General features: G+C 46.2%; 2 protein-coding genes across 3 annotated transcripts; both read right to left on the minus strand.

Annotated features, from left to right (window-relative positions):
- Positions 1-1951: 1951 nt before the first annotated feature.
- On the minus strand, positions 1952-11109 carry LOC149349974 (endoplasmic reticulum-Golgi intermediate compartment protein 1-like). The gene is made up of 9 exons (XM_089578965.1): positions 10949-11109; positions 10320-10454; positions 10160-10248; positions 9978-10096; positions 9591-9692; positions 9447-9507; positions 9217-9317; positions 9017-9139; positions 1952-3117 (listed from the first exon to the last, which is right to left on the minus strand). The coding sequence occupies exons 1-9, from the start codon at positions 10966-10968 to the stop codon at positions 3010-3012; spliced, it is 858 nt and encodes a 285-aa protein (XP_089435091.1). The 5' UTR covers positions 10969-11109; the 3' UTR covers positions 1952-3009.
- A 158-nt stretch (positions 11110-11267) lies between these two features.
- Positions 11268-24185, minus strand: Mettl4 (Methyltransferase like 4). Of its 2 annotated transcripts, XM_089578964.1 has the most exons (9): positions 23912-24185; positions 23761-23811; positions 21347-21552; positions 20157-20248; positions 17455-17699; positions 17240-17399; positions 17089-17180; positions 16898-17011; positions 11268-16544 (listed from the first exon to the last, which is right to left on the minus strand). In XM_089578964.1, the coding sequence occupies exons 1-8, from the start codon at positions 24107-24109 to the stop codon at positions 16934-16936; spliced, it is 1122 nt and encodes a 373-aa protein (XP_089435090.1). In that variant the 5' UTR covers positions 24110-24185; the 3' UTR covers positions 11268-16544; positions 16898-16933. The 2 variants fall into 2 exon arrangements, with proteins under 2 accessions (XP_089435090.1, XP_089435089.1); XM_089578963.1 differs by lacking the exon at positions 11268-16544 and having other exon boundaries at positions 16814-17011; positions 23912-24184.
- Between the last annotated feature and the right edge of the window lie 429 nt (positions 24186-24614).

Below are 24614 nucleotides of genomic sequence, written 5' to 3' on the forward strand. Positions count from 1 at the left end.
GCTTCTTTTAAAAAGCTAAAAACACAAGATATGTCAACAATTGCATTATCACCTAAGAGCAGTGTTGGATGCAAAGGAATGCATTCATTATAAAACTGAGTAAAGAACTTTTTTCCTAATTTTTACAGTTTTGTGCAAAATAATATAATGTGATTAACTAAGTTCATCTCCACAATCTTCACAAAAAGGTTTGTCTTTTCTTAGCAGGAAGATGTGTGTAAGGTGTGTGTGTGGCCTATTCGGAGACTACAGAGAATCACTTTTATAAAACCTTCCTGGTGCGTACAAGACTCCCATTCCCCCAGGACAGGCTTTACAAAATGCAGTTTGTTGTTTACTTCGTTATCCCAAGTTGTATGACATTTAGCTTTCAAATTACTATGTACTAATTCCATGCAGTCTCTTGGGGCATGCAGACTGTGACTTCATGACTGCGAGCTTCTACAGCACACATAATGGCTCTTTCATTCCCATCTATTCCAATATGGCTTAGCAACCAGAAGAATTATATGTCCCTGTGTTATGACTTTTTCTATGTTGTGTATTATGTTTCCTACTAATGGTTCGGCTGCATTTCTGGAATGTAATGCCGTGAGCAATCTAAGTGAATCTGTGTAGATTATGCTGTTTTCAATGCTGTTATTTATTATTCTGCTTACAGCTACAGAGGCAGCACAACATCTGGCAGTAAGAATGGATGCACAATTTGACAGCCTATTTTTTTTCCAGTTTTCTTGAACTACCATGCTTCCGACATAATCTGCTCTTTTTGAGTCGTCAGTATAAAATTCTGTGTAGTCAATATATTTTTCTTGTAGTGCCAGGTATTCCTGTAATATGTGTTTGTACAGTGTTCTTTTCGAAAGTGTGTTAATGTAAATTCACATACAATGGGAAGGCTACTGTACCATGTGGGCAGCGGGTCATGCCTTGAGGCAACTATGCTTAAAGCAGAGAAGCAGAGGTCTGACTGACTGAGGTTTGTTGCTGAACAGTGTTCTGGAAGTGCACTTTGTAACTATTGGATAACAAATATGTTTCGGTAGAGACCTTATTTTCATTCTGTGCGCGCTTATGAGCACTGATTTTCTGTCTGCTAGGGGTGGTTTATTTGTTTCTACATAAAGGCTATTTATGGGAGATGTGTTCTATATGCACGATTGAAAGACACCCAAGTTGTGAACTGCTTCGTCATTTCAAATATGACGGCCTGGCTGAACCATAGACTATGTACCCATAATCTAAACAGGAGTGCACTAAGGAGCGATAAATTTGCAAAAGGCAAGTTCTATCGGAACCCCAGAGTCGATCACAGAGCCCCGCTCCTATTGGTCAGTATGTCTGTCGGTCAATGCCAACCAATAGGAGTGGGTCTTTGTGACTGTTTTGAGATAGTGATTGTTCTGTAGTAAGGCCCATGGTTTCGGACTAAGTACACCCATGTTCGGTTTTAAGTGGCTACGGATTGACCTTGAGGCTATAGCACGTGCTTGGCTGAAAACCACTGCAGGCCGCCAGACACACGCACACTTCCTAAGCCTGAAGCATTTGGTGATGATAGGTTTTGCTTTACACCACACTGGTTACAATAACTGGTCTCATTTTATCAAGAAAAAAAAAAAGTATCCATTATTGCCTTTAGCAACACCTATTCAAATTGCAGGGAAAGATCTGACTGAGTACATAGCGCATACCTCACTCTCACAGATAGCCTCACATTGGCCTGCACAGGTAAGCTACAGATGACAGTGTATCTTTGTGTACACCTTTTGTGAACCAGGAAAGTACTGGCACAAAACATAGTACTTGAGCCAACCAGCAAGAATATACATGCAAAATTGCAGGTGTAGAGTGCTTGCTGGCTGATTGTAATATAGGACATAGGAGAATATCCCTGGTTAGCGATGGAATACTCAGCATGGTATCTACTTTCACTGCAGTCAACAACATGAACTTTTGAAGGTGAATTTATTTGCATCACACAGAAAAAACTTAAATTATAAATGCCTTGCACAGAAAAAGCAATGACTGCCATTTAACAATACATGACATATTCGACTACTCAAGTTCAGCCAAAATCAAAGCTCAGCCATTAAATCGAACAAGGCAGCAGAACCCAATCCTCAAAGTGAGTCCTTTAGGTATTCAGCTTCCAGTGCATGCCAATAACGTCCCACCATTCACTACATTTTGGAAGCTAAATGCATAAGACAACTAAAAAAGAAATGACATCATAGCCTCAATACTGAAAAAACGCATATAAAAAAGACCTTGCCCTAAATAACTAAACAATGACAACATGAAATAAGACAAGCATTTGCATTGTGAGCAATTTTAGTACATTACCTTGAAAGTACATACGCACATACATACAGGGTTGCCTTAACAATGAAAGAAGCAGCTTCAGTTCCAGAAACTTCCACACAAAATGACTTGTTCCCTGCTCTGGTTTCCACAATAAACAACGAATGCATAGAATGAGCAGTGGGGTCGTATTCTTGTGCTTGGAGATAAAATAACAAACACGTGGTCTCTCTAGTCAGCCAGAAAGGACCAGATTCACACTCCATCAAAGCTTCACTGGGGAGCTCTCTTGCACCTTGCATAGCCCACCACCGAGTCAAACCAGAGGCCTCTGCAGGGCCCTTGTCACAATGACTGCAAACCAGCACCTGGCACTGGGCTGGCTGCCCATCACACCAGTCTTGCACCACGATGAGTTCTTGCACTCTGCAAGTCAAAGCAAATCTCACGGGTCCCTGCTCGCTCTCAGCACTCAATTGTGCCTGCACACCTAGCGCATGACGCAGTACACTTGACTTCCTGCAGTGCCTAGGAAAACTCAGAGAATGTTCGACATCATTTCAATGCCCTGCAGTCGCCTGTAATGTAACTTCTGCTCTTACGCGCCCGCCTGGAGTGCGAGCACAAGTAAGTAGCAGAGCGCGAGCAGCAACGGAAGACAGCAGAGCAGTGGGGGCACTGCTGTGGCTTTGTCCAGGCTTGCTTCTAGCTGAGCTTGCCCATTTCAAACTTCTTGAAGACTTCAGATGCTGTGAAGACCAGGGAATCCACAATGCCTGCCACGGTGAACGTGCCACCCACAATGGCACAGACCTGTTCACAACAAAGAGCAGCAAGTGTCACAAGCAGTTCACAGTTCAGAGGCTCTGGGCCCTCCACACAACATGGCAATTGCTTAATCAAAACGTTCAAGTGAAATCTTCATTTTGAATTCAGGCTACCTACAAAACCGTGAGGATGGTAGAAAGATTGAACTAAAGGCAGAAATCATTATTTGCTTTATTCAAATTTAGTCACCAAGCATAACTGTACTCCTATCAAGTATCACACTTATGCACAGCACAACAAAACTGCACAGCAGACGATAAAAAAATTCGAGGGGACACTTAAAGGTGCAGTGAAGAGGAATCTGAACTCGTCTTTTTGCCGCAGGAACTCAATCTACACGTTCAGAGCATTCTTAGAAACTTCGATTTATTGCCCTGTGTGGCCGATTTCCCTAATTAAATTGAATTAATGTCCAGCTCCCACCTTTTTTTTTTTTTAATTCTCCCCGTACGGTGGGCGGAGTCGACCAACGTGTGGAGTGCCTTTCACCCAGTCCCATGGCGGCTTGCTCCTCTGCTATCGGCGGAGTAATACATAGTAATCAGTAGAAGCAAATAGTCCGCATGTATTTTTATTTCTGCGGGCTTATTTTGCAGCTATATTATCTGCGAATGAAGCTATTTATTCACAGAAACCTAAAAAATAAAATAAAGCAAAAGCAAAGCCTCCACGGAGCTGGCTGAAAGGCACTCCACGCGTTGGTTGACTCCGCCCACCGTACGAGGAGAATTAAAAAAGTAAAGGCGGGAGCCGGATGTTAATTTGATTTAATTAGGGAAATCAGCCACACAGGGCAATAAGTCGCAGTTTCTAAGAATGCTCGGAACGTGTAGATTCAGTTCCCGTGGCAAAAAGACGAGTTCAGATTCCTCTTCAGTGCACCTTTAAGCTCCGCCTTTAGGATATGACGAAATAGCGTTAATAAGTTAATGCCCGTACATGTGGAATTGGTCATTTGCTGGGAAGATCGCTGGGGAGTCCTCATACTACTACAGGCACAGTGGTGCAGTGGTTAAACGCTGCATCACTGCCCTGCGATGGTAGGTGCTGCCACCAGTGGCGCTTGTGCAACCCAGGTTGCTCTTCCGGAGCAACCTCTCGCGACCAATCATTAATTTAATTGCCACCTGCCATGGTGGACATTTAGCTCACAATCCGGTTGTTAGAGGTTTTGAAGATGCCACATGGTCACGTGACCTAAGTTGCCAACCTGCTCTTAGGTTGCTTCTGTAGGGATTGTTTTGTGGGTTTTTACCATGAGTGGCAGCAAAGCTTTATACGGTCACCAATGCCGCCAACGCTGGACAATTCTTTTCAACATGGGGGTATAATGTTCTGACAACAGCTTTGACAACAGCTGATGGTTTTAAGGTAATGTGTTCATGCCCACCCGGCTTGTAGATGTATGCAGCTCTATTCTTGCAGAAGTGTTGTATCTAGAACCTTAGCACCTGCAGCAAAGTGCCATTTTATTTTTAAAACATTACGCCAATTGAGCCCTCTGCAAACGTTTTATGCCGACTTTGCGTTACGCTATGATGTCCAGCAAAGGTTTGTATGCAGCATGAGTGCATGCACAATCATATTTGGAAACTAGGAAAGAAATCATACCCAGAAACAAACAAAACAAAATTTTACAGAAGTAAATGTATTTCAAAACTAATAAATATACTGCAGTGAGAGGGTGATCTCCGACTGTCAACTACTATATTAAACCATTTAAATACAACTGCAAAGCTAGAAAAGGACTTAACTACGACCAGGCCTTAAGGTGCCACAGCCTTGGTGATTGGTTCTGCATGCAGTTTGAAGTTTGTTCCTTTGTATTCAACAAATAAAAAAGGCCTCTTAATTTTGTAGCTTTTTCATATAACAAGAAAATTCAAGAGAAACACTCGAAGCAAATGAGAAGAAAATACAAATAATGATGGAGGCACCATCTGCCACTCCTCCTTTTAACTCTATTGGAGGTGAATGTTGCTTGTACAAGCTGCAAGTACTAAAAGATGGCAAAAACAGCCAGTTGAGCAACATTACAGTAAAAAAAAGAAAGAAAGAGAGAAAGAAAGGGAAAACAGGAAGAAAGACAAGAAGGATCAAGCTCAGAGAGAAGTTTTACACCCCTACTGGCGCACAAATGATCATATACAGGAATCCAGAAATCATGATGTGTTTGCACCTGCCCTCTACAGGGAGCCTAATAAGCCGAAGCATCATAGAGATGGGGGTGTCGAAAAATGTAGTGGTGTTATTGGCTGTAGGCTGCCCTGGCAAGGCAACTGCGAGATATAGGTTTCAGCTCCAAGTATGTATGACATATGACACCAAAAGGTAACGGGACCACACCTGATTGGGTGCTTTTGAATTGTATCAGCCAATTTTGGCAGCGACCACTAGGAAAGTGAAATGAACAGCCGAAACTATCGCTGTGCTGCTCCTTTCATCTGCTTTGCATCCTGTTTCTTTATGAGCACCAATTTTTGTTTGTACATAGCAATTTTTACGAATCTTTTTGCTTTTGCACAGGTCTCAACATTGCATGAGGAAACTTTGGATTGCAATAATGAGCAGTGTAAACATTTTTGCAGACATCTTTTAAGATCCATTTACAACCACATGCTTTCGGGATGACATAGGGCAAAAACTAGCTTTCGGCCATATATGCATTTTCACTTTTACTGACATTTTAAACAATTAAAAACTTGTAATGAAGTTCAGTGTCATCAATGCAGTAAGAAAGAAATACAAGTTCAGCGATTCCAACTTTGCACACACCACACATCCCCAGGAAAACATCAACAAACACCAATCTGTGCATGGGTGTAGGTCAATATTTTCTCAGAAACTAATAAGGAATGTCTATCCTAACTTATGATAGAAGCCAACAGCCACAGAAACCAAGGGGCACAGGTGATTTTTTTTTAATTAATTTATTTATTTTGTGCTGTTGATCAATTTAGAATATTACTGAATATATTATCGCTTAAAGCTAATTGATTAGAAAAAACAACCACATGCCGCCGGTGGGATCCGAACCCACGACCTCCGAATTACGCGTTCGGTGCTCTACCTCTGAGCTACGGCGACGGCTGTCAAACCTTCTGCTTTCGGGGGTATTTATGTTTTACAAGTAACCTAACCTTGAGAGTGTTCATGAGCGCCACTGACTAACTTAGGCTATTTTTTATTTTCTATCACAAAGTGCAATGCCACTGAAAGTGTAGCAGCACAAGTGCCAAAAAGCAAGCATTAAAGTAACAATGAAAAGCTCTTAAAGACCACCATAAGCTGGTGCTGAAATTGGCTTTTTAGCAATCGCATGATGTTCACAAAATAGTCTTGTGCCAATGTAGTCAATCAAAATTTACATGCCCACACGTGTAGCATGACTACTCAACAGCTCAAAAGCTGCTTGACAGAAGTGAAACAGGGAACCAAGGGCTAACGACAAGTATCAAATGGCAGCGAAGGTTTCAATGTAACTTTTTTAAGGCATTTTTTCCTGTATGTCAGCTTTAAGAGGGGATGCGAAGCTGAAGGGTCAACATTAGAACCACTGCGCCAACTTTGATGAAACTTTCAGCGAGTTGATGAAACTTTCCTTGGGCCATTTAAACATAATCAAAATTTCAACATTGTACCTTGAGTGTCAGAAAAGTTGTTCGCATCAGAATGAGGTAATTAGTGTATCAGTTAAGGAAAACTCATTTTAAATATAATTGTAATTTGTTTCCTTTTTCGGCATAGGTGATCACAATAAAGCCCCTGTACAGGATAAGGGGAAGAAATGATGATTGCTTTTCATAAAAATCACACCACAGAAAAGCAGCTTTATTTTTTTGCTGTCACTGCTATTTCAAAATCTCGAGTTTCTTGTAATAAAAACCCAACAACTGAGATGATAAGTGCCTTATCTTAATTCCCAGAAAATTTCGGTCCAGAAACCACCTTCACAGTACATTTTGTCTTGGCATATAAAAACGACAGTTTTCCTAAAAGTGCAGTTCGACCCAAAGCTGTGGACTGAGACAAACCGCTTTAAAGATATGATCAACTGTAATTTTGCTCGGTGGCCTTTTTCCTCAACTAAAAACACTTGCTGCAACACTTGCACCTTCTTCTTAGATGCGATGCTGTCGAGTAGTAATTGCTTGCAGTTTTTGTTAATTTTTTGTTTTTCAACTGTTTTTCAACGAGGAAACTCACGGAAATTAGCTCATGGAAGTGGTGCAGGCAGCAATAAAAGCAACGTCTTAAGGAGAATAAAGCCTAACATCCTGAACATGGAGCGCTGGCAGACGAGGGACGACACACACAGGCCTAACAATTTGATTTAAAACGCCACCTGACGCATTTCTTCCCATCATTGATTTAGTTTCCTTTTGTTGCTCACCAATTGCTGCTCGCAAAGCCAAGATTATATTGTTTTTGCTTCCGTCTCTGATGCGAGTTTGCTGCATTCTTGGCAAAATGCCTCAACAGGCCAGAACGGCAAAAAATAAACTGCAATATACCAGTTTTCCACTGCACTGCATGTTGGATACATTTTTAAAGAGTGCCTGCAACACCTTGGTCACCACATTCACGGGAAAATACTTATTTTTCTGCATTTCTATTGCGTAGAATATGACCAAGTTCAGTGACGTATTCTTTTTTTTTTTTTCAAACTTTTGTTTTTTAGTGCTCAAAGCAGGAGATTACAATTTGAATGGCAGTAATGCTGACAAAACACAGCAGCAGTTGGAGGTTGAGTTTCTACATAAAAAGGAGCAGAATAAAGCAACAGCTTTGTAATCCTGCACTGCAGACAATATGCATGCCATATGCCATATGAAAATGAGGAATTTTGGTGTATGAGAAAATCAATATTCTAAAGCAAACAGTCAATTTTCTGTTAAAACTTTCGTAGCTCTGTCATAGTTGTGTCACAATAAAAAAATTTAGCACACATCCCAAGCAATCAATAATGAATCCATGCTGAAAATTTCACTGAAACTGGACAAGCAGCTCAAAATTTCATTTTCGGGCTAGGAGTCCTGCACGTCCATAAGGTCTTAGGTCTGGGAAGTCTTGACCTCGGACCTGGACGAAATGTTCTTTAACTACGAAGTTTCTGTGAAAGCTGTATAGCTTTCCTCTGTAACTGTATGGCAGCGCCTGGATGGTTTGGTTTGGTTCGTTTATGGGGTTTAACGTCCCAAAGCAACTAAGGCTATGAGAGACGCCGTAGTGGAGGGCTCCGGAAATTTCGACCACCTGGGGTTCCATACTAATGGGTAATTATTCCCTTATTACAAACCTACTCCACCTTAGGGGATTCGCTAAAACACTGGACTCATCAACTGATGCTTTGGGACAAACCTATCCAATTAAACATAATTTGAGCTGTTGTAAAGAACAGCTACATTGAAAAATTTTACTCTCAGAAGAGGGCTTAAATGATTAAATATCATGATTAAATATCATGAATTCTCAAACTTACGAGTCAATTTTTATAACAGAGAACACCAACTGATTAATCATTTCAATAAAAAAAGGATAGGAAAAATGATAAAACAGTAACTGCCACCTGAAGTGTGTTTTAATCAATTTAATGAGCATGGTTTGAAACATGAATTTTACACACAGAGAACAAAACATTACGACCAACATGTCAAACAAGCTTTTCCTAACAAAGAAAATTTTAGCCCAGAAGAGAACATTCATGACACCAGGCTGCTACAGAAGATAATGTACTCCCAACGCATCCACCTTCACTGGGCATTCAGCTAGCAGGTGCTCAGACAAGAAGGGATCCCACCAAGACAAATGCTCCCCGTGCATGTCTCCACGCACCTGCCCCATCACATCCCTCCAGAGGCTAGGAGCTTCGCAAATCACTCACCGAGGTAAGGAAGCTGTACAGGGGCACGCCACGACGAGTATACTTGACTGTGATGGGAGTGAGGTCGTAGCGGAACCAGATGGCAGGCATGATGCGACCCGTGTGTGAGATGGACACGTAGCTCTGAACACAGAGAGAAGAGAGGGTGAGCAACTCTCGCTACTGGCAAGAAGAGATAAAGGCAGCGCTCGAGTGCATACCTTGTAGGCATATGTGTACTGGTAGGATTCTATCCGTTCACCTCGAGACTTTTCATACACTGTGGGGACAATCTTCATGACATAGTCATGGGACTCAATTCCTGTGGCAAGGAGAGAAATATGCATAAGGCTGAAGAGCAAGAAAACTGTTCAACGAAAGACTTGCAATCACGCAGTCCAAGGTGCGACCGGTCGACAAGCCACTGCATCCTTCATTGGAAATCGCTCACCATTGGCTCCAGACTTGTCCATTTCATCCAGGGAGTTGAAGCTGCCCTTCACCTCATCAGTCTAACGAATGCAACAAGAAAATGTGAAAGAAGACTGCACCACATGGAGATGGAGAAAGGCAAGGCACAAGGCTAAATACTCACCATTTTGACACCAAATGTAAGGTCATGAATAATGTGGGTCATGTCAATCTTCTCTGGCTGCTTAGCCGCTGCATGAGTGGACACATGAAAGTTCCCTGGTACCTGAAAATAATAGCATTGCAACTTTTTCAGGATCGAAAATATGTAACAGCATAAACATGCAGATAAGCATTTGGCACCAACCAGCTATGGATCTTAATGTTTTATAATATGGGATTATTCTCAGTTTTCATTATTGCTTAGTGAACATTAAGAAAGGTGCTTTTTCAGTTTTCGCCTTTTTTAGTTTTCTATCACAGCTTCTAAGAGTTTGTTGAGACACAAATGCGAGGCCGAACAGCAGTTGTAATTAATTTCATAATAGCAAAAACCTAAGTTTTGCCACACCTTGTGTATGAAGAACTTTCCCTCAAACCGACAGCCAGAGCCCACAGGTGTCTTCTCAGTATTTTCCACAAAGCCAACTTCGTGACGTCCCATGTCATCCTGAATGTCGAGGCCCACAACTGGAAGTATGTTTCAATCGCAGTTATTTTCGTGCTCTTCAAATGCGCAGGCGACGCACGTACCGCTGCAGTCGAGCTTGAGGAGTGTGATGTTGATGGACACGGGGATCTTTTCTGTACTGCTTGGATTGTCTACATACAGCTCACTGACCCTGCAAGTGCACACCTGTATTATTCGCCTGCACCAATCTCTGGCCGAAGCGCAATAGGCGGCAGAACTTACAGCTCAGGTGACATGTACGAGATGAACTCGGACAGGAAGAGGATGGAGATGAAGAAGCAGCTTAGGATGGATATCACAGCGCCAGTTACTGTGGGCTGGGTGAGGTCTTTGGGAATCTTGCGGTAGATATCAAACCTGCAGCCAGCATGTCAATATCATAAAGTTACTGAGAGAAGCAAGTAACTCCTACAGGGATACCGGCTGTAATCGCTACATGTTGGCGCCGGACTGCGCCACTATGCTTGAAAGGAGCCGGCATATTATGCGCCCCGCCGCCAGCCTTTTTCCCAGCGCACTTGGTAACAGGTGTGAAGATATGCGGTCCTGTGTCTCTAAAGCGTGCTTATGCGGACACGTAAGCAGCTGGGCGGACGCTCCCTCAAGGAGGCTGCAGCCGCCACGTCCCACTCGTGCCAGCACACCACAGCACCTTTATTGACCATGGAATGGAATGCAATGGTGGTGTGATCAGCGCTGTATTAAAGAAGGCGAGCGGGGAGCTCTCGATCACGCAAGCACGGCGCCCCGTGTGCTACGGTCATTGAAAGCATTGTTTTGCTCAAGTGGCTAAAATGCGGCATACTATGATATAAGCATAAGAGGAGTGTCATCAGTGTTCGCATACATACCTTCTGACATCGAATGCCATGTTTAAAAAGCTGTACAAAACAAGCGTGGCCGGCTAGCAGTGATGATTCAATAGATATGCCGGTACCACCGGTACCACATTCAACGCGGACAGCTGGCCACGAGCACTGTCAGCGGCGGTGGCACCGGAGTCAAGGAGGCGCGGCGAGCGCGACTCCCGCCGGTGCTGCCACTGGCGGCATTCACCCACGTGCCGGAGGCTGATTGGCTGCTGGCACTGTGCGCGACCGCCGGATGCCCGCGTAGTCGGTTGTATCAAACGTGCGCGATAACGACCGTTACGACTGCTCTCAAGTCTGCGAGGAAGTGCAAAACCTGCTTCCTGCACATTTTGGAGCGGGGTAATCGCGCCAGCACAGTGGGCATGTGGCACCCATGGTCTCTAGAGAGGCGCTACGAGCACGTCAGACCTGTCACTTTCGGTTTTAAGCTTCGGTTTAGTCTTCAGGTTGTTTGCTTATGATTTCGTAACAATCAAATTAGTTTTTGAGTAAGGGAAAGGGCGCAATAACTCTCTTATTTCCCGGTGTACACCCCATCAGCGCCGTGAGGAAGGGTTATAAAGGAGGGAGTGAATGCAGAAAGAGAGAAAGGGCTGCCGAAGTGGGGGCTCCGGAGTAATTTAGAACATCTAAGATCAAAGTGTAGTATTTGTTCATAACAGCTTGGCGCCGTCAGGGAAGGGATGGAGGGAATGAAAGAAGTAGGAGAGAAAGAGGCGCCGTAATGGAGGGATCCGGAATAATTTTTCACTGACGTCGTCAGCACAAGTGTATCAGAAGGGTGACTTTTGCGTTTCGCCTCCCTCCCAAAGCGGCCGCCGCGTTCCGGGCTCAGCAGCCGACCGCTGAGCCACCGCGGCGTGTCTGTAACAATGCGCATTTTATTTCAACGTAGCCTGTGCGGCGTAAAAGGAATTTAAAATTATTTTTTTCATGCGTCCATGTTTTTTGCGTTCTGCGCTCGTGCCGGAGAACGCCTTATACACACGTTGCACCGAAAGTTGCCTGTATGCTCAAACATGGCGCAAAAGCAGTACGGAACATGCGCGAAACCAAAATACGAATGGTAAAAATTTAACACCGAATAGTGGGAGGCGATGCCCATATCCTAGAATTGACTCTCAGGGGGCTTCTGCGGGCATATCAGCTCTAAATATACGATGAAACTAATTTGATACGTAGCCTGTCGGTATCTCCCTCGCGCTGGGCGTCGTGGGTGCATGCGCCCGTTCTTTTTGATTTAGTTTTTTGAGGAAAGGAGATGGCGCAGTAACTGTCTCACTTCGCGATGGACACCTCAATCGCGGGAAGGGATAAAGGAGGGAGAGAGAATAAAGAGGTGCCGCAGAGGAAGGCTGCGGAACAATTTCGACCACCTCGCACAGCACACGGGCGCCTTTTGCGATTCGCCTCCATCGAAACGCCGCCGCCGTGGTTGGATTCGAATCCGGGTACACCGGCTCAGCAGACGAGCGCCCTAACCACTGATATTTCTCAAAACCGAGATTTATACACCGTCCAATTGCTCCAGACAAATAGAAGTTTAGCGCCTCTGAGGTTGTCAAGCATTTTGTTCACACATGACGTCTTTTTTTTTTTTTCTTTTCCCTCCAGGATGATGTTTTCAACCAGACCATTTGTATTTCGTGAGCTCTCAAAAAAGTCGATGGCGCATTCGTGACACTGGTTTATTACTCAGCCGAGAAGCAAAACTAAAAACTAATTGAGCAGTGTGACTTCGAGACTTGTTTTTCATAACAATTACTTTGAAGCGCTACATATATGGAAATACTATAGAACAGCCGGTTTTCGAACTGATGCATGGTCCAGTCAAAATCAAGTTTATTTTAAAAAAGACTCCGCGTTTATTGAAAATCCGTTTCATTGCCGAGCGCAATATGAGTAAAAGACCTCGGGGTGTCACCCAATGAAATGTTAGATATCACATGTCACGGCACTAGTCCACACAATGCTCCCCAGACAACGTAAATACGTCCCGAGTACGACCTCAGGATGTCCGCGTCAGGATGTTCAGACGCCTGTGACTGGTCCTCAAGCAGAGCAACTGGGATCCATTTGTTCATCCATTGCGCATATTCAGGATGTCTGGAGGATCATGTTTGAAGTTGTTGTCAGTACTAGTGCAGGATTTGTACCAAGACCTTTTTTCTTTTTTCATAGGAATGCCGTATTCAAAGCTGATGTAAGCGAACGTAACCAGAATAACCAAAAAGAGCGGGTATGCCAAGGGTCGCAGAGAGCAGCTGTCGTTGAATTCTGCTGCCTGAATGGAAAAGAGTGGTAAAAAAATCTAAACAGTCCAACCCATCAGAAGCATATGCGATGCATAAGAACAGATGTAGGAGCCAAAATATCTTAAGATGTCTCCTTAAGGCATATAATGTTTGTACACACATCGTTTAATAAACCTGCAGTTATTAATTTATGAGAGCCGAGTGCAAGAGATAAAGCTGGCTTGATCTCATTTCGATTCCACAGTACTATATCCTGTGATAGGACAGTCGTAGGACATTTGAAGAATTTTCATCCTCAAGCCGTCCAGCAAAGTACAAACTGAGGACATCCTCGTGAGGACGTTTAGCCATTTACCTCAAAGGCACTCAGAATGTCTTGTTCTGGATGAGGACGTCCTCAGCACGTTTGGCGTTATCTGGGTCTGGTTTGCCAGCGCCCTCAGATGCCTTGTAATTTCTGTCTTTCATAAATCAACGAAGTATTGGACTTTAAGTGTAAGGTCTAATAGTCACCTATGTCGTTCTACGACATGCAAAATGAGTGAAATTTAATGAGCAAGATGGCTTTGTTAAAGATTTGTTTTCATGCTCAGGACATTTTTTTTTTTATTTGCACGTATGTACACTACTGTCAGAGGAAAAGGGCTCGCTTCTTTGCAAGCACGCTGACAAAAACAAATTAATTCCAGGGCACACAAGCTCTTTCCACTTTCAAGGTGCGTAATTGTTTTGCACAATTATTTCAGAATAAGACTTGATGCAAAGTGTGCACTCGTCAGTGAAAGCTGAGGGTTCCAACGATTCCACTGGTAATGCAACCGAATTTCGCGACCTCGAATGCGCACCGTGATTTGATGTCTCTGAATTGATGTTAAATTTTCTCCCTACTCTCAAGGGGCGATTATCGAGAGCAGCAATGGGGGAGAGCGCGGCGCAAAAGGAGGGACGTCGGCCAGCTCGAATTTTTAATTTTCACTAAACTGGAGTATGCCTCTGTGCTTATTTAGTCTTGTACGCATTCTGAGTGCCATAAATTAACTTTAGCTGGAGAATACAGCGTGTCGCCCACCCGGCTAGCGCATCTAGACCGTGGCCCCACGTGCAGGTGGAAGCCACCGCCTAAGGCCGTTCATTTTGCATGACAGGAAAAACTAAAAACCCAGCTTATCCGCGGTAGCTCGATGTTTATATATCACGCTCGGCTGTTTAGCATATAAGACCGTGGAATCGAATCCCGACCACGACTGCGTTTGAACGGAGGCGAAATGCAAAAGACGCCCGCGAGGTGTCGAAGTTGGTTCGGTGCCTCTTTCTTTCACCTTCCACTCGGTCCCTTTCCTCGCGGCGCGCTTCGGGAGTGAGCGCCTTTCTTTTTCGCGCAATCAATTCTTACGTAATTAAAACACAGCTTACGGGAAGCCTTAATTGCGTGTTCGCTAGTGCCTACCTGCAGCTGTGTAATTACCATCTTTTACCGGCAGAACTGTTTAGGACTGCGGTTATTAATTGTAAATTGGCGCCCAAGTTCGTCGCAGGCTGCTACGCAGGAACTATTTCGCTTCTCCAATGGCCGTCAACCGCATGGAGGAGCTTGGGCGGCACGTCGTGGCGGAAGCCATTTGATCATGCGCTCAGTCCTCCGCCTACGGGTACTATCATAATGATCATAAGTTATCTCTCTAAACTTGCAGATAATGAAGCTTCAATTGCCGCAGATATCTTCTGTCCGCCTCAAGTACTTCAGAGGATGACACTGCGCATTGTAAGGTGTGGGAATAAATTTCTCAGTAGTCATCGCCGACGTAATTATTAAGTCACGCATGTGAAATGGAAAGTGTACTTTCAGAGTTATCCACCAACCAGCGCGGCGTCTTCACCCTTGCCAGATGCATTCCTTTGCAGTCACCATGTAGCCATCACCATCATCATGAAGCTCGTGCGCCGCATAAGAGATGGGCGCACATCCCCGCTGTCGCTTCCTCATTACCATTTCCAGGAAACGATATTTCTAGGAGAATCATGTGTCCTGCACCTGGACCCAGCAGGTGCACGTACCAAAGGAACTACGGGAACGAAACCATTTGTTACCATGCGTACCCAACTCGTATTTTTCATTGTGCATGACTAATTAAGTACAGTGAGCCTATAATTAATAAACGTTACGAGCGTTCAGAAACGTCCTACTCACGCATTCCAGTGAAGGTCTGTTTCACCCGCATCACCTCTCCTTTTTGTTTCAATGATTATATGTGCCACGAGGTTGAGCTCTAAATTTTGACCGCCTGGGATTCTTCGATAAACACGAAAACACCACACGGGCGTTTTCGCATCTCACCTCCAGCAAAATAGGACCGTCGCAACCGGTAATTGTGCCTGCGAATTTGCGCTCACCAGCGGAACGCAACAATCCGTGGTGGTGCACTTTTATTTGAAATAAAAATAAAAAAGTTCCTCAAAGGCTGCCTCCTACTTGTCCGGGAAACCATGGAACTGGGCTTCCCGGAGAGCTTTGTCCATCAGCCATGTTTGGCCAGTTGGTTGAGCAACCCGCGCAGAGCGGCCTCCCAAGAGGAGGGGGATGGGTTGGGTATGGGCGTACTGTCATGGGTTGGGGGCGTTCCCACAGGTAATGTATGAGGGTGGCCTTGGCCGCCCCACATATGGATCAGAGTGGGGGGCCAAGGTAGGGTGGTAGCAATGGAGGAGGTAAGGTGAGACGTAGCAGTTTGTCTGCTGTTGACGCTGGACCACAATGTATTTTGGTTTGGTTTATTGGTGTTTAACGTCCCAAAGCAACTCAGGCTATGAGAGACGCCGTAGTGAAGGGCTCCGGAAATATCGACCACCTGGGGTTCTTTAACGTGCACTGACATCGCACAGTACACGGGCCTCTAGAATTTCGCATTCATCGAAATTCAGCCGCCGCGGCCGGGATCGAACCCGCGTCTTTCGGGTCCGAGCAGCCGAGCGCTGTAACCACTGAGCCACCGCGGCGGGGACAATGTATTTTGAATCTGTGGGAGGGTGCGGCGGCTGTGTTTGTAACGGGTGGTGATTTGATGGTATGTGAGTAGACCCTGCAAGGTTTCCTGCATGGGGTGGGGTGTCCGATCTTCTGGGGCCCATGGCGCATTCCTAAATTCACCGTAGTATGTAAGCGCGAACAATTACGAGCAGCAAGCGAGCCTGCGGTGAGAGGCAGAAGATATTCTACGACGAAATTAATTATTATAACCTGCGTTGAAAACAAAGCCAGATGCAGGAACAGGCAGGAGGTAGAGGCTGGCAACCGGCACCAGAACGGACAGGCCGCCTGCCTGCTGCAGAGAGAAGAGATTATGAATTTTAGAATCCGCATCCATTCACAAATAAAAAAATAAACTTTTACTGGCATTATGGGCATGTGTCCTCAGGCCAACAGATAAATATACGTGGGAATGAGGTCAACAATAAATGTTACAGCGCCTGTGTTCTTGTTATTGGACTATCTATTGGCCTGTAAACTGAATTTATGTAACCGATTTGTACACAATAAATTCTTATCTTATCTTAAAAAAATAAAAATTAAAATTAAAGGAACTGCGTCCGATGCAATGAATTCGATCAAGCATTTGCAAACTAGACCGACCGGTGTAGGGGGCTCGGTGCGACGTAAGCTATGCAAATGATATACTTCTTAGGGCAAAATAGCAGCCTGCGCAAGTTGCGCTCACGAAGCAGCAAGACAAGAAGGCAGCGATTTGTGGCTTGTAGGCTCGTAGAAACTGTCGTGCTGCAGCTTCAGCACCTGGAAAAAAATGGAAGGGGGGGGGGGGGGGGGGGTGAGATAAAGTAGACAAAAGACACCCCGGTCGCGAGCCTTGCCTCGTTGCCGACGCTCGTCCAGCCAGGCACAAGGTACCTCGCGAAAAGCTCCATGCACTCGGCGCCGTCCCTCAGGTAGGGCCGCACGAGTTCTGCGAGTAGAAGGGGCACTTATTCGCAGCGCTCCCACAGCAGTCGCGCACGGTCGCACCTGAGAGCGGTGGCTTGTGCGAATGCACACAGGAGGGTACCGATACGAACACCTTGTCCCTCGGCACAGACGCCGAGGGCGGGCCGCCGAAGAGGACGAATTCGTACGGCTTTTTGTGCGGGCAGTCGAAGGGGCGCACCGGCTCGCCGTGCTTGGTCACCTGCACCGCGAAAGATTTGTACGTGGGGCACGGCATCGCTCTCGCACCTCCATACCTTGACCCAGTACCACGTGGCCAGGTACCTAAGGCCCCAGGACGGGAGCAGTTGGCGCGCCACAAACTGGAGGTGTCCCACGTTGGCCGTGCACCACACAGCCACCAGGCATCCGCGCGGAGAGGCCAGTCGTTCCAGTGGAAGCGTCGCCAGCAGCTCGTCATGACGAAGGGTTTCGTACGTGCGCTTCCGCTTGGCCGACTTGTTCTGCCACGGCGGATCGAGCAGGATGAAGTCGTACGAGCCTGCGGACGACCGCATCGGCGTTCCGGTCGAATGCACGAGGACGGAACCCGCGCGCTCCTTCCAGCCTAAACGCTTCCCTATGCAGTCGGTAAAGAAAAACGTTCCCTAGGCAGGGAGCGCGCTGCAGCAACTCTGCTCGTCTGCTGGTCACACACACACAGGGTGTGGCGACCACGCAGTTGCCCACGCGTCTGGCTCCCGCTCTCTCGTTCCATATTCAAGCCGCTGAAGGAGCAACACGCAGCTGCCAGTATATGCGATTGCCCCTTTGATATTAGCCGCAATGCGCAGATCACGCTGCAGTTATCAACATTCGGTTTAGAAATAAAAGCCACCTGACCGTTAAGCTCTCACATCTTCACCTCAACTGTTGCTGCTGCTTCGAAACTCACGTTAAACTTGCCGACGATTATCCTCCTACCTACTACTTAGAGGCGGGCCAGGACTATTCCCCCTTCCTTCACTGCCCTTGCAAAGGCACAGTAGACAAATACACGTGAACAGCATTGACATGACAGAATAAAGGTGACGTCCGCGTTAAAACTAAATTTATGATCTTTTGTAAGGATTTGAACTTGACGAAATTAGCAAGTGATATTTACATTTGCCGAGGAAATTGCCTGGAAGTGTTTTTTACTGCCAAAACTCACAAACCCAGCATTCCTTTCAGAACGATTGTCAGTGAGAATGGCTCGTGGCAGCAATGTGTCAGCCGGTTTCTGTTGAACAAGCTTAGGTTGGTAAATGTGATTTATCCGTTCTTAACTAAGAAGTCTGAAGAAGTTTTAGGGTTTCTCCGGGATCGCCACAACGTGGGATTGAGGATTTATTTTATTCCATTCCCCAAACTGAACTTTTAGCTGCCGTGAAAGAATCTGTCTAGGTCTCGGGAGAGCTTTCGTTTCTGTCTTCAACAGGTCTATCTGTCGACAACTTTTTAAAGCTTTTAGGATTTTATTTGGGCGTTACTTTTATCCTTTTCGACAAGCAGCCTTCTACGCAGCGTAATGGTATATGTATAGGTTCATGTGTGGCGCCTGCTTTATGCGTATATTTTCAGCTCACGTTGATCGTCTTTTGGATCAATCTTTTATTGGAGGCCCAGTTTTAAAGGTATGTCGATTATTTTTATCTTTTTAAAATATGGCAGTGAAGTTTCTGTTGAAAATTCTGTTCAACAGGTTTTATGCAAGTTTAATGAGCACGGTAAAGGCCTCACTTTCACTCACGAACTCCCTCTGAATGGTGCGATACGTTTTTTAGACTTGAGGCTGAGGCTCTCAAAGGGACACACTTGTTGGTCGTATTTTCCACGTGAAAAGAAAACTGTTGCCCTATGACTCGTCGCATTCAAAGACTGAAAAAAGAGCTGTTGCTTCACTCTGTTTGGAGTCGGCGCTTCGGAAGTCGCGTCCGCGTGAAATGGGCGATAGCTTTGACTATTAGCTACGAAGGCCTTTATCTGCTGGATTCCCTTGCTCGGCCTTAACGGCTGTGGCTGACACACCCCTAAAGAAACATGGTCCCCGCCAAAAGGCGGCTGCTTCTGAACGCGCGAAAGGTGTCACATAACCTGAAAAAAGTTGCCAGCAGGCACAATGTTCCGCCTGTTTTCTGTGCGCCAAACAAGTTGGCTAAGCTGTGCACCCGCATATGCGCTGAGGGCGAGCGCGGTTGCAAAAAGCAACACGAAGAAGCATTTGTTAGATGCGCCAGGGAGTGGTGTACTTGATCCCCTTGTCCTGCGGAAAATGCTATATCGGGCAGACAGGGCGTTGCCTTAATGACCGATTAAGGGAGCATTATCAAAATTTAATAATAAAACAAGATAAACTCGCCAATTTAGCGAAGCATGTTTTGGCATGCAAGTGCGTACCCGACTTCCAAGACGCGAAGATTCTGGGCAGGAGTTTTTCCATAAAAGCAAGACTTTTTCTTGAAGCTTTCCATATCGACAAGAAGGCGGACCACTGCATTAGCGATCCGTTTACAAGCCTGTACTCAGCGGAGCGTGGTTTTTTGGAAGAATTTTTATAACAATCTTTGTAACAGATTTACTTCCTTGCCTGGTCGTATGTCATGCGCGGTTCTTTCTTTTTCATTTTTCTTTTTGCAATCTGTCCATGACAATAGCTACATTTACAGCTGAAAAGGTGATTCAATCTTTCTTATCTGTTAGTCTAAGATAGCTGGCGCTGCAAAGTGTGACATGTGATGTGACTGGCTGGTTATATAAATGTGTCTTGATGACAAAATAAATCAGTTGATAGTAGCGTTCTTTTGTGTCTTGTCCTCCCCTGTGGTTGTCGTTTTTGCGCTGTCTTCCTACCAAGTAAGACATGACAGAGCCACTGCGATTAACGAGACCTTGTGCAACTAGCTGTGGGCAAACCTTCCACGGCGATGGTTGTTTTCAGTATTCGGCGGCAGCTAGGTGGCGTCGTGTCAGAGCTCACCTGACAGGTACGGTCCCACGTCGCGCACGTCCCCTAGCTGAGCTCGCGCCCTGGCAGGCAACCACACCGGCTGACCGTGGAACTGGATCAGCCTGCATCAGGGTGGAAGGCGGCAACGCGGGCGGCCTCGCATCGGAAGCAAAACTTTGGAGGTTTATTCATCGTGCCTCGATCTCCGACGTTTAGTGTGACCGTATCATGTTTTCTTTTTCGTTATTGATATATCTGCTTCATTTCATGCTTTGTTTTCAGCGTTACGTGCATTCTACACTCTTTTCACCCCGCTGTGTTTAAGAATAAATTTTGTTCTCTGCATGCACCAGATATGCGAAGACGCTGAAACATGCAGGTTGCAGAAGCTTTCCCGGCCCTCTTAACAGTTCGCTACTAAGTAGCAGCCGGCTGAAGACCTCAGGTTCACGACCTTTTTGAGGACGCCCAGCTAATTGCTTCCCGCCAAGAGAAGCTGAGGAGGTGATTTATTCTCCGAGGTGCCTCGCATGCGCGTGTGCGTGCGTGCGTGTGCATGCGCGTGTGTGTGCGTGCGTGCGTGTGCGTGCGCGTGCTACACATACAGGCACACAACATACTGAAATCACTGTGCGTCAGGCGTTCGTCTTCGTCCAGTTCTAGATATCGAAGTCTGCTGGCAACTATAGGCACAGCTGGGGCATAGCAAACAATAATAACGAACATCTCTCGGAATGCGTCCGCTATCTCTCGTTCAAGGGCCGATTCTCTATGCATTTGTTTGAAACCTCGCTCACCATTTTTCATCGCCTGCCCCTTTCAGATCAAAAAGCAAAAAGGTGCGTACGTTGTTTCGCACCGTCCCACTACGTTCACTGATCGCAAAGTTGTAACGTAACGTAAAGTAACGGCATGACGACATTCATTCCCTGAAATCTCAAGTCGTCAATTTCTAACCTTCTTCGTGCTATTATTTTATCTATTTGCTTTTCTGCTCAGTTTTGGAAACTGAACAACGCGGCAGATAGCTCTATCAACATGGCCACGGCATGACAGAAAGCTGCCAGCGTGTGCTCCCGTTCGATCACTGCACATGGACAGACATGCACGCAACGGCGATCGAGAACAAGCATCGCGCAGCGCGGCGCACCCGCATGCTAAATATGTACAAAATGACAGATTTGAACCCTGTGAGGCCACCACCGAGACGGGGCACGTGCCTGGCGTGCAGCGCCGAGCAGCGGACGCCCGTTGGGGTTGGCGACGCAGGTGGGCTCGTGGCCAGCAGGGCGGCGGTCGCGGCGTCCCGAGCCCCGCGATTGTTGTCGCGCACGCTGCAGTCGCTGGGCGGCCCGGGCTCCAGGTAGCCCGCGCACAGGGCCGCTCGCACGACGCGGCCGCTCGCCTCCGCGATCCAGCTGCCCGGCTGGCATGCGACAGCAAGCGAGCCGTTGTCATGCGGCAAGGAACGCGACCGTCGCCCCCTTTCGTAGAAAGGCGGCTCGAACATTACCAACCATCATCGCGAGCACTGCTAAGCGATGGGTGGCGCTCAAATGAGGACCTCAAACCAGTGACGTCGGCCTCGTGTCATGACGTCGTTATGAGCCGCCTTGCACCTTCTGGCGTGCACATACTAGGAGCCGTGGCAGGTGCAAGGCGTCTAACCGCGACATCACGATAACAGGTCGACGCCATTGTTTGGCGGGCCTCTGCCTTCTTGAGCTGCATTTCCCTTAACGACGGCTACCCAGCGAAGGTGCAAAGGAGCTACACACACGTGTCTGCGTTTCCTTCTTTCCTCCGCGTCAGCAGCTAAGTTGGTGCATTTTTTCTTTAAAGACGTCGAACCAAACAACTCGCACCCGAGCTCTGATAGATGAAGGCGGCAAACATCTGCAAAGATGCTCACGCGGAGATCGACTAGGCTCTGTCCGAAAGATTGCATCCGGGAGCAGTGTGGGGCCTTGGTATGCTCTGCACATCTGTGCAGCACGCATTTCACGGGAAAGCACAGAAAATGGGCCTCCGCAACAGCTTTCGTGTCCGTAACCTATGCGCTAGAGCACAGTTTCCGTAACTGTGGGTACTCTCGAATGCGTGGCCACTGGAATTACAAGGTAATGCGCTACACCACCTAGCTGCGACACATACAGCAGATCGTCCTGCATTGATTAGTGCTGCATTAACTCCAGAAAATTCCACTGCGCAACATTCTATAATTACACAACGGCGTTTATGCATCCCGTAACCATCAAAGTTGGACGGCTGGAGGCGATGGCAACCTCGTGATAAGAGCAGCAAAATATTTGAGCTGCTGAGACACCGACTGCCGCAGCAGCATTACTATACGAGTCGAAAGTATGCATATTATTTCATTACTGATTTCTTACTATAAAAACCTACATGTGAGGGCACGCCGCAGTAAAAAGCTCCGGAGTAATTTTGGCCACCTGGAGTTCTTTAGCAATCACCCAAATCTCAGTACAACAGCGTTTTTGCATTTTGCCTCTCTCGAAACGCGGTCGCTACGGCAGGGGTCGAACCCGTGACTACGCACACAGCGGCAGAGCGCCACAGCCACTGAACCAGCATTTCGTGAGATAGTGAATACTGCTTAAAACTAGCAAAAAAAAAAAAAACGCAAAATTAAGTACCATACTGTTACACTTCACGCGACGATCCTTAAAAGCAGTATCGGCACATTGTTTTTTTATTTCAGTTAATGCCATATAGAAAGTGGAATAAATCACCACTTGAGACAGCCTGGGCCCCACGCGCACACGGCAAACAGGGTAAGGTCATATTCGGAGTTGACAAACAGTATTTCAAGACACGATGTTATCAATGTCATTTTCTTGTGCTACTAAGGCACATGCATGCAACACCTTCGCAGAGCACTTTATGCAGCGCAGCGCAGAACCATTGTCTCGAACAATATCCATAACAGTTTTCAGCAAAGCAGCACTCGGAACAACTCACACCTATTACAGAGCGTGTGACACCATCACCGATTTACATAAATATAAGGCATGAGGGTGGAGCAAAAAGCTACACAAAAGTTGCCGCAATGCAACAGTCGCGTCACGCGCTCCAAGCAACTAACCTGAAACGACATTTTGCGGAACCTCAATGCCTTGCGTTGCGCTCGGTGGCAATTGCATTCTTTGCCACAAAGCCTGCTACTCAGAGGCGAGAAACGTGGAACGGCCGATCACTGCAGCTTGCCTCCACACCAATTCGGAGCCGTCCATCCCGGAGGCCGCAGCCGGAGCTACTGAATATCACGTGCTAACCTTATTCATTACCGTTGAATGAATTGCTCCCTATCAAATGATTTACAAGACGGAGCCACCTTTAAGTGCAGCGCCATTAATTTTACTAACAAGCGTAGTGTGGCAAAAAGAATCGGTGTTTTGCATGCACAGGTACGCACACAGGAGCGAACACATGACTGCTGGAAGTTGAAATATAAGGCATGCTCAGAATGAAGAAAGCGCGGACACTCGCTTTTCTTTTCAACAATAAAGTAAACAAAGTGGTAAAAGGGCATGCTGAGAAACTGTTGTTTATTTGAGAACAGCAGAAAGGTGGACTAAACATTTCGACAATGCTGAAATGAGTGCTCTCTCACCTGAACGAAATCTGTCAGCGGAGTGTCGTCGATCCTTCGCCGCTTTCGCTTCTGCAATAAGCACGACCCAATACGTTTCATTCTGGCGGTTTTTCAGCGCGCAAATCCGACAACTTCCACTATGCCCACAACGCAAACTTTGACTGCTCACCCTGCGCTCTGTTCCCGCTGCCAGTCTGTCTGCAGCTGAATCCATTCGAATGGGGGTTTTGAAATCAAATAAGATGTCTTTAAGCTTCAGGGAAACGTCGCCAGTGACTCCGGGACGCTGGCATTTATGGTACCACCTTTCCGAAAGTTGGCCGTGCGATATAAAACAACCGCTTCCACAATCCAATAAAACCGCCATGCATGGAGAAAAAAGAAGTGCCGAAAACGCCGCTACCGCCACCCTACCGCCACACGTGCCGCCAGAAATGAAACTGGCATGGCTTGGATTCATGCTTGGATTGGCTGCACTAGACTCGATGGCGGTACTGATACGGCCATTCCCCTCGTAATGGGAGCACACAGAGTTCTGGATAAGGCCAAGAAAGTATATAAAAATAAGAAAGGTAAACAGAAATTTATACCAAATACTCCGAATCAGTCATCTAGTCAAGATAAATAAATGAGAGGTTTCTCAACAGGCTTCTCGACTATGCCACCAGTCCTCAAGGCGGCGCTTTGTCGCTTTCACCGCCAGTCATGCCGCCAGTGCTCTCCGCCTTTAAACAAATTCTAGCACGCTGCAATTCAAAACTTCTTTTTGGACATGAAACGGCTTCCATCCAGAAATATTCTGAATCCCATCATCTGGCATGCTCATTTTCAAAATTCATCTATGATGAAACCATCCAAAACTCTGCACGTAT

The sequence above is a fragment of the Amblyomma mixtum genome, chromosome 3, assembly GCF_055824585.1.
Source record: "Amblyomma mixtum isolate Tamu chromosome 3, ASM5582458v1, whole genome shotgun sequence".
NCBI lineage: Eukaryota > Metazoa > Arthropoda > Arachnida > Ixodida > Ixodidae > Amblyomma > Amblyomma mixtum.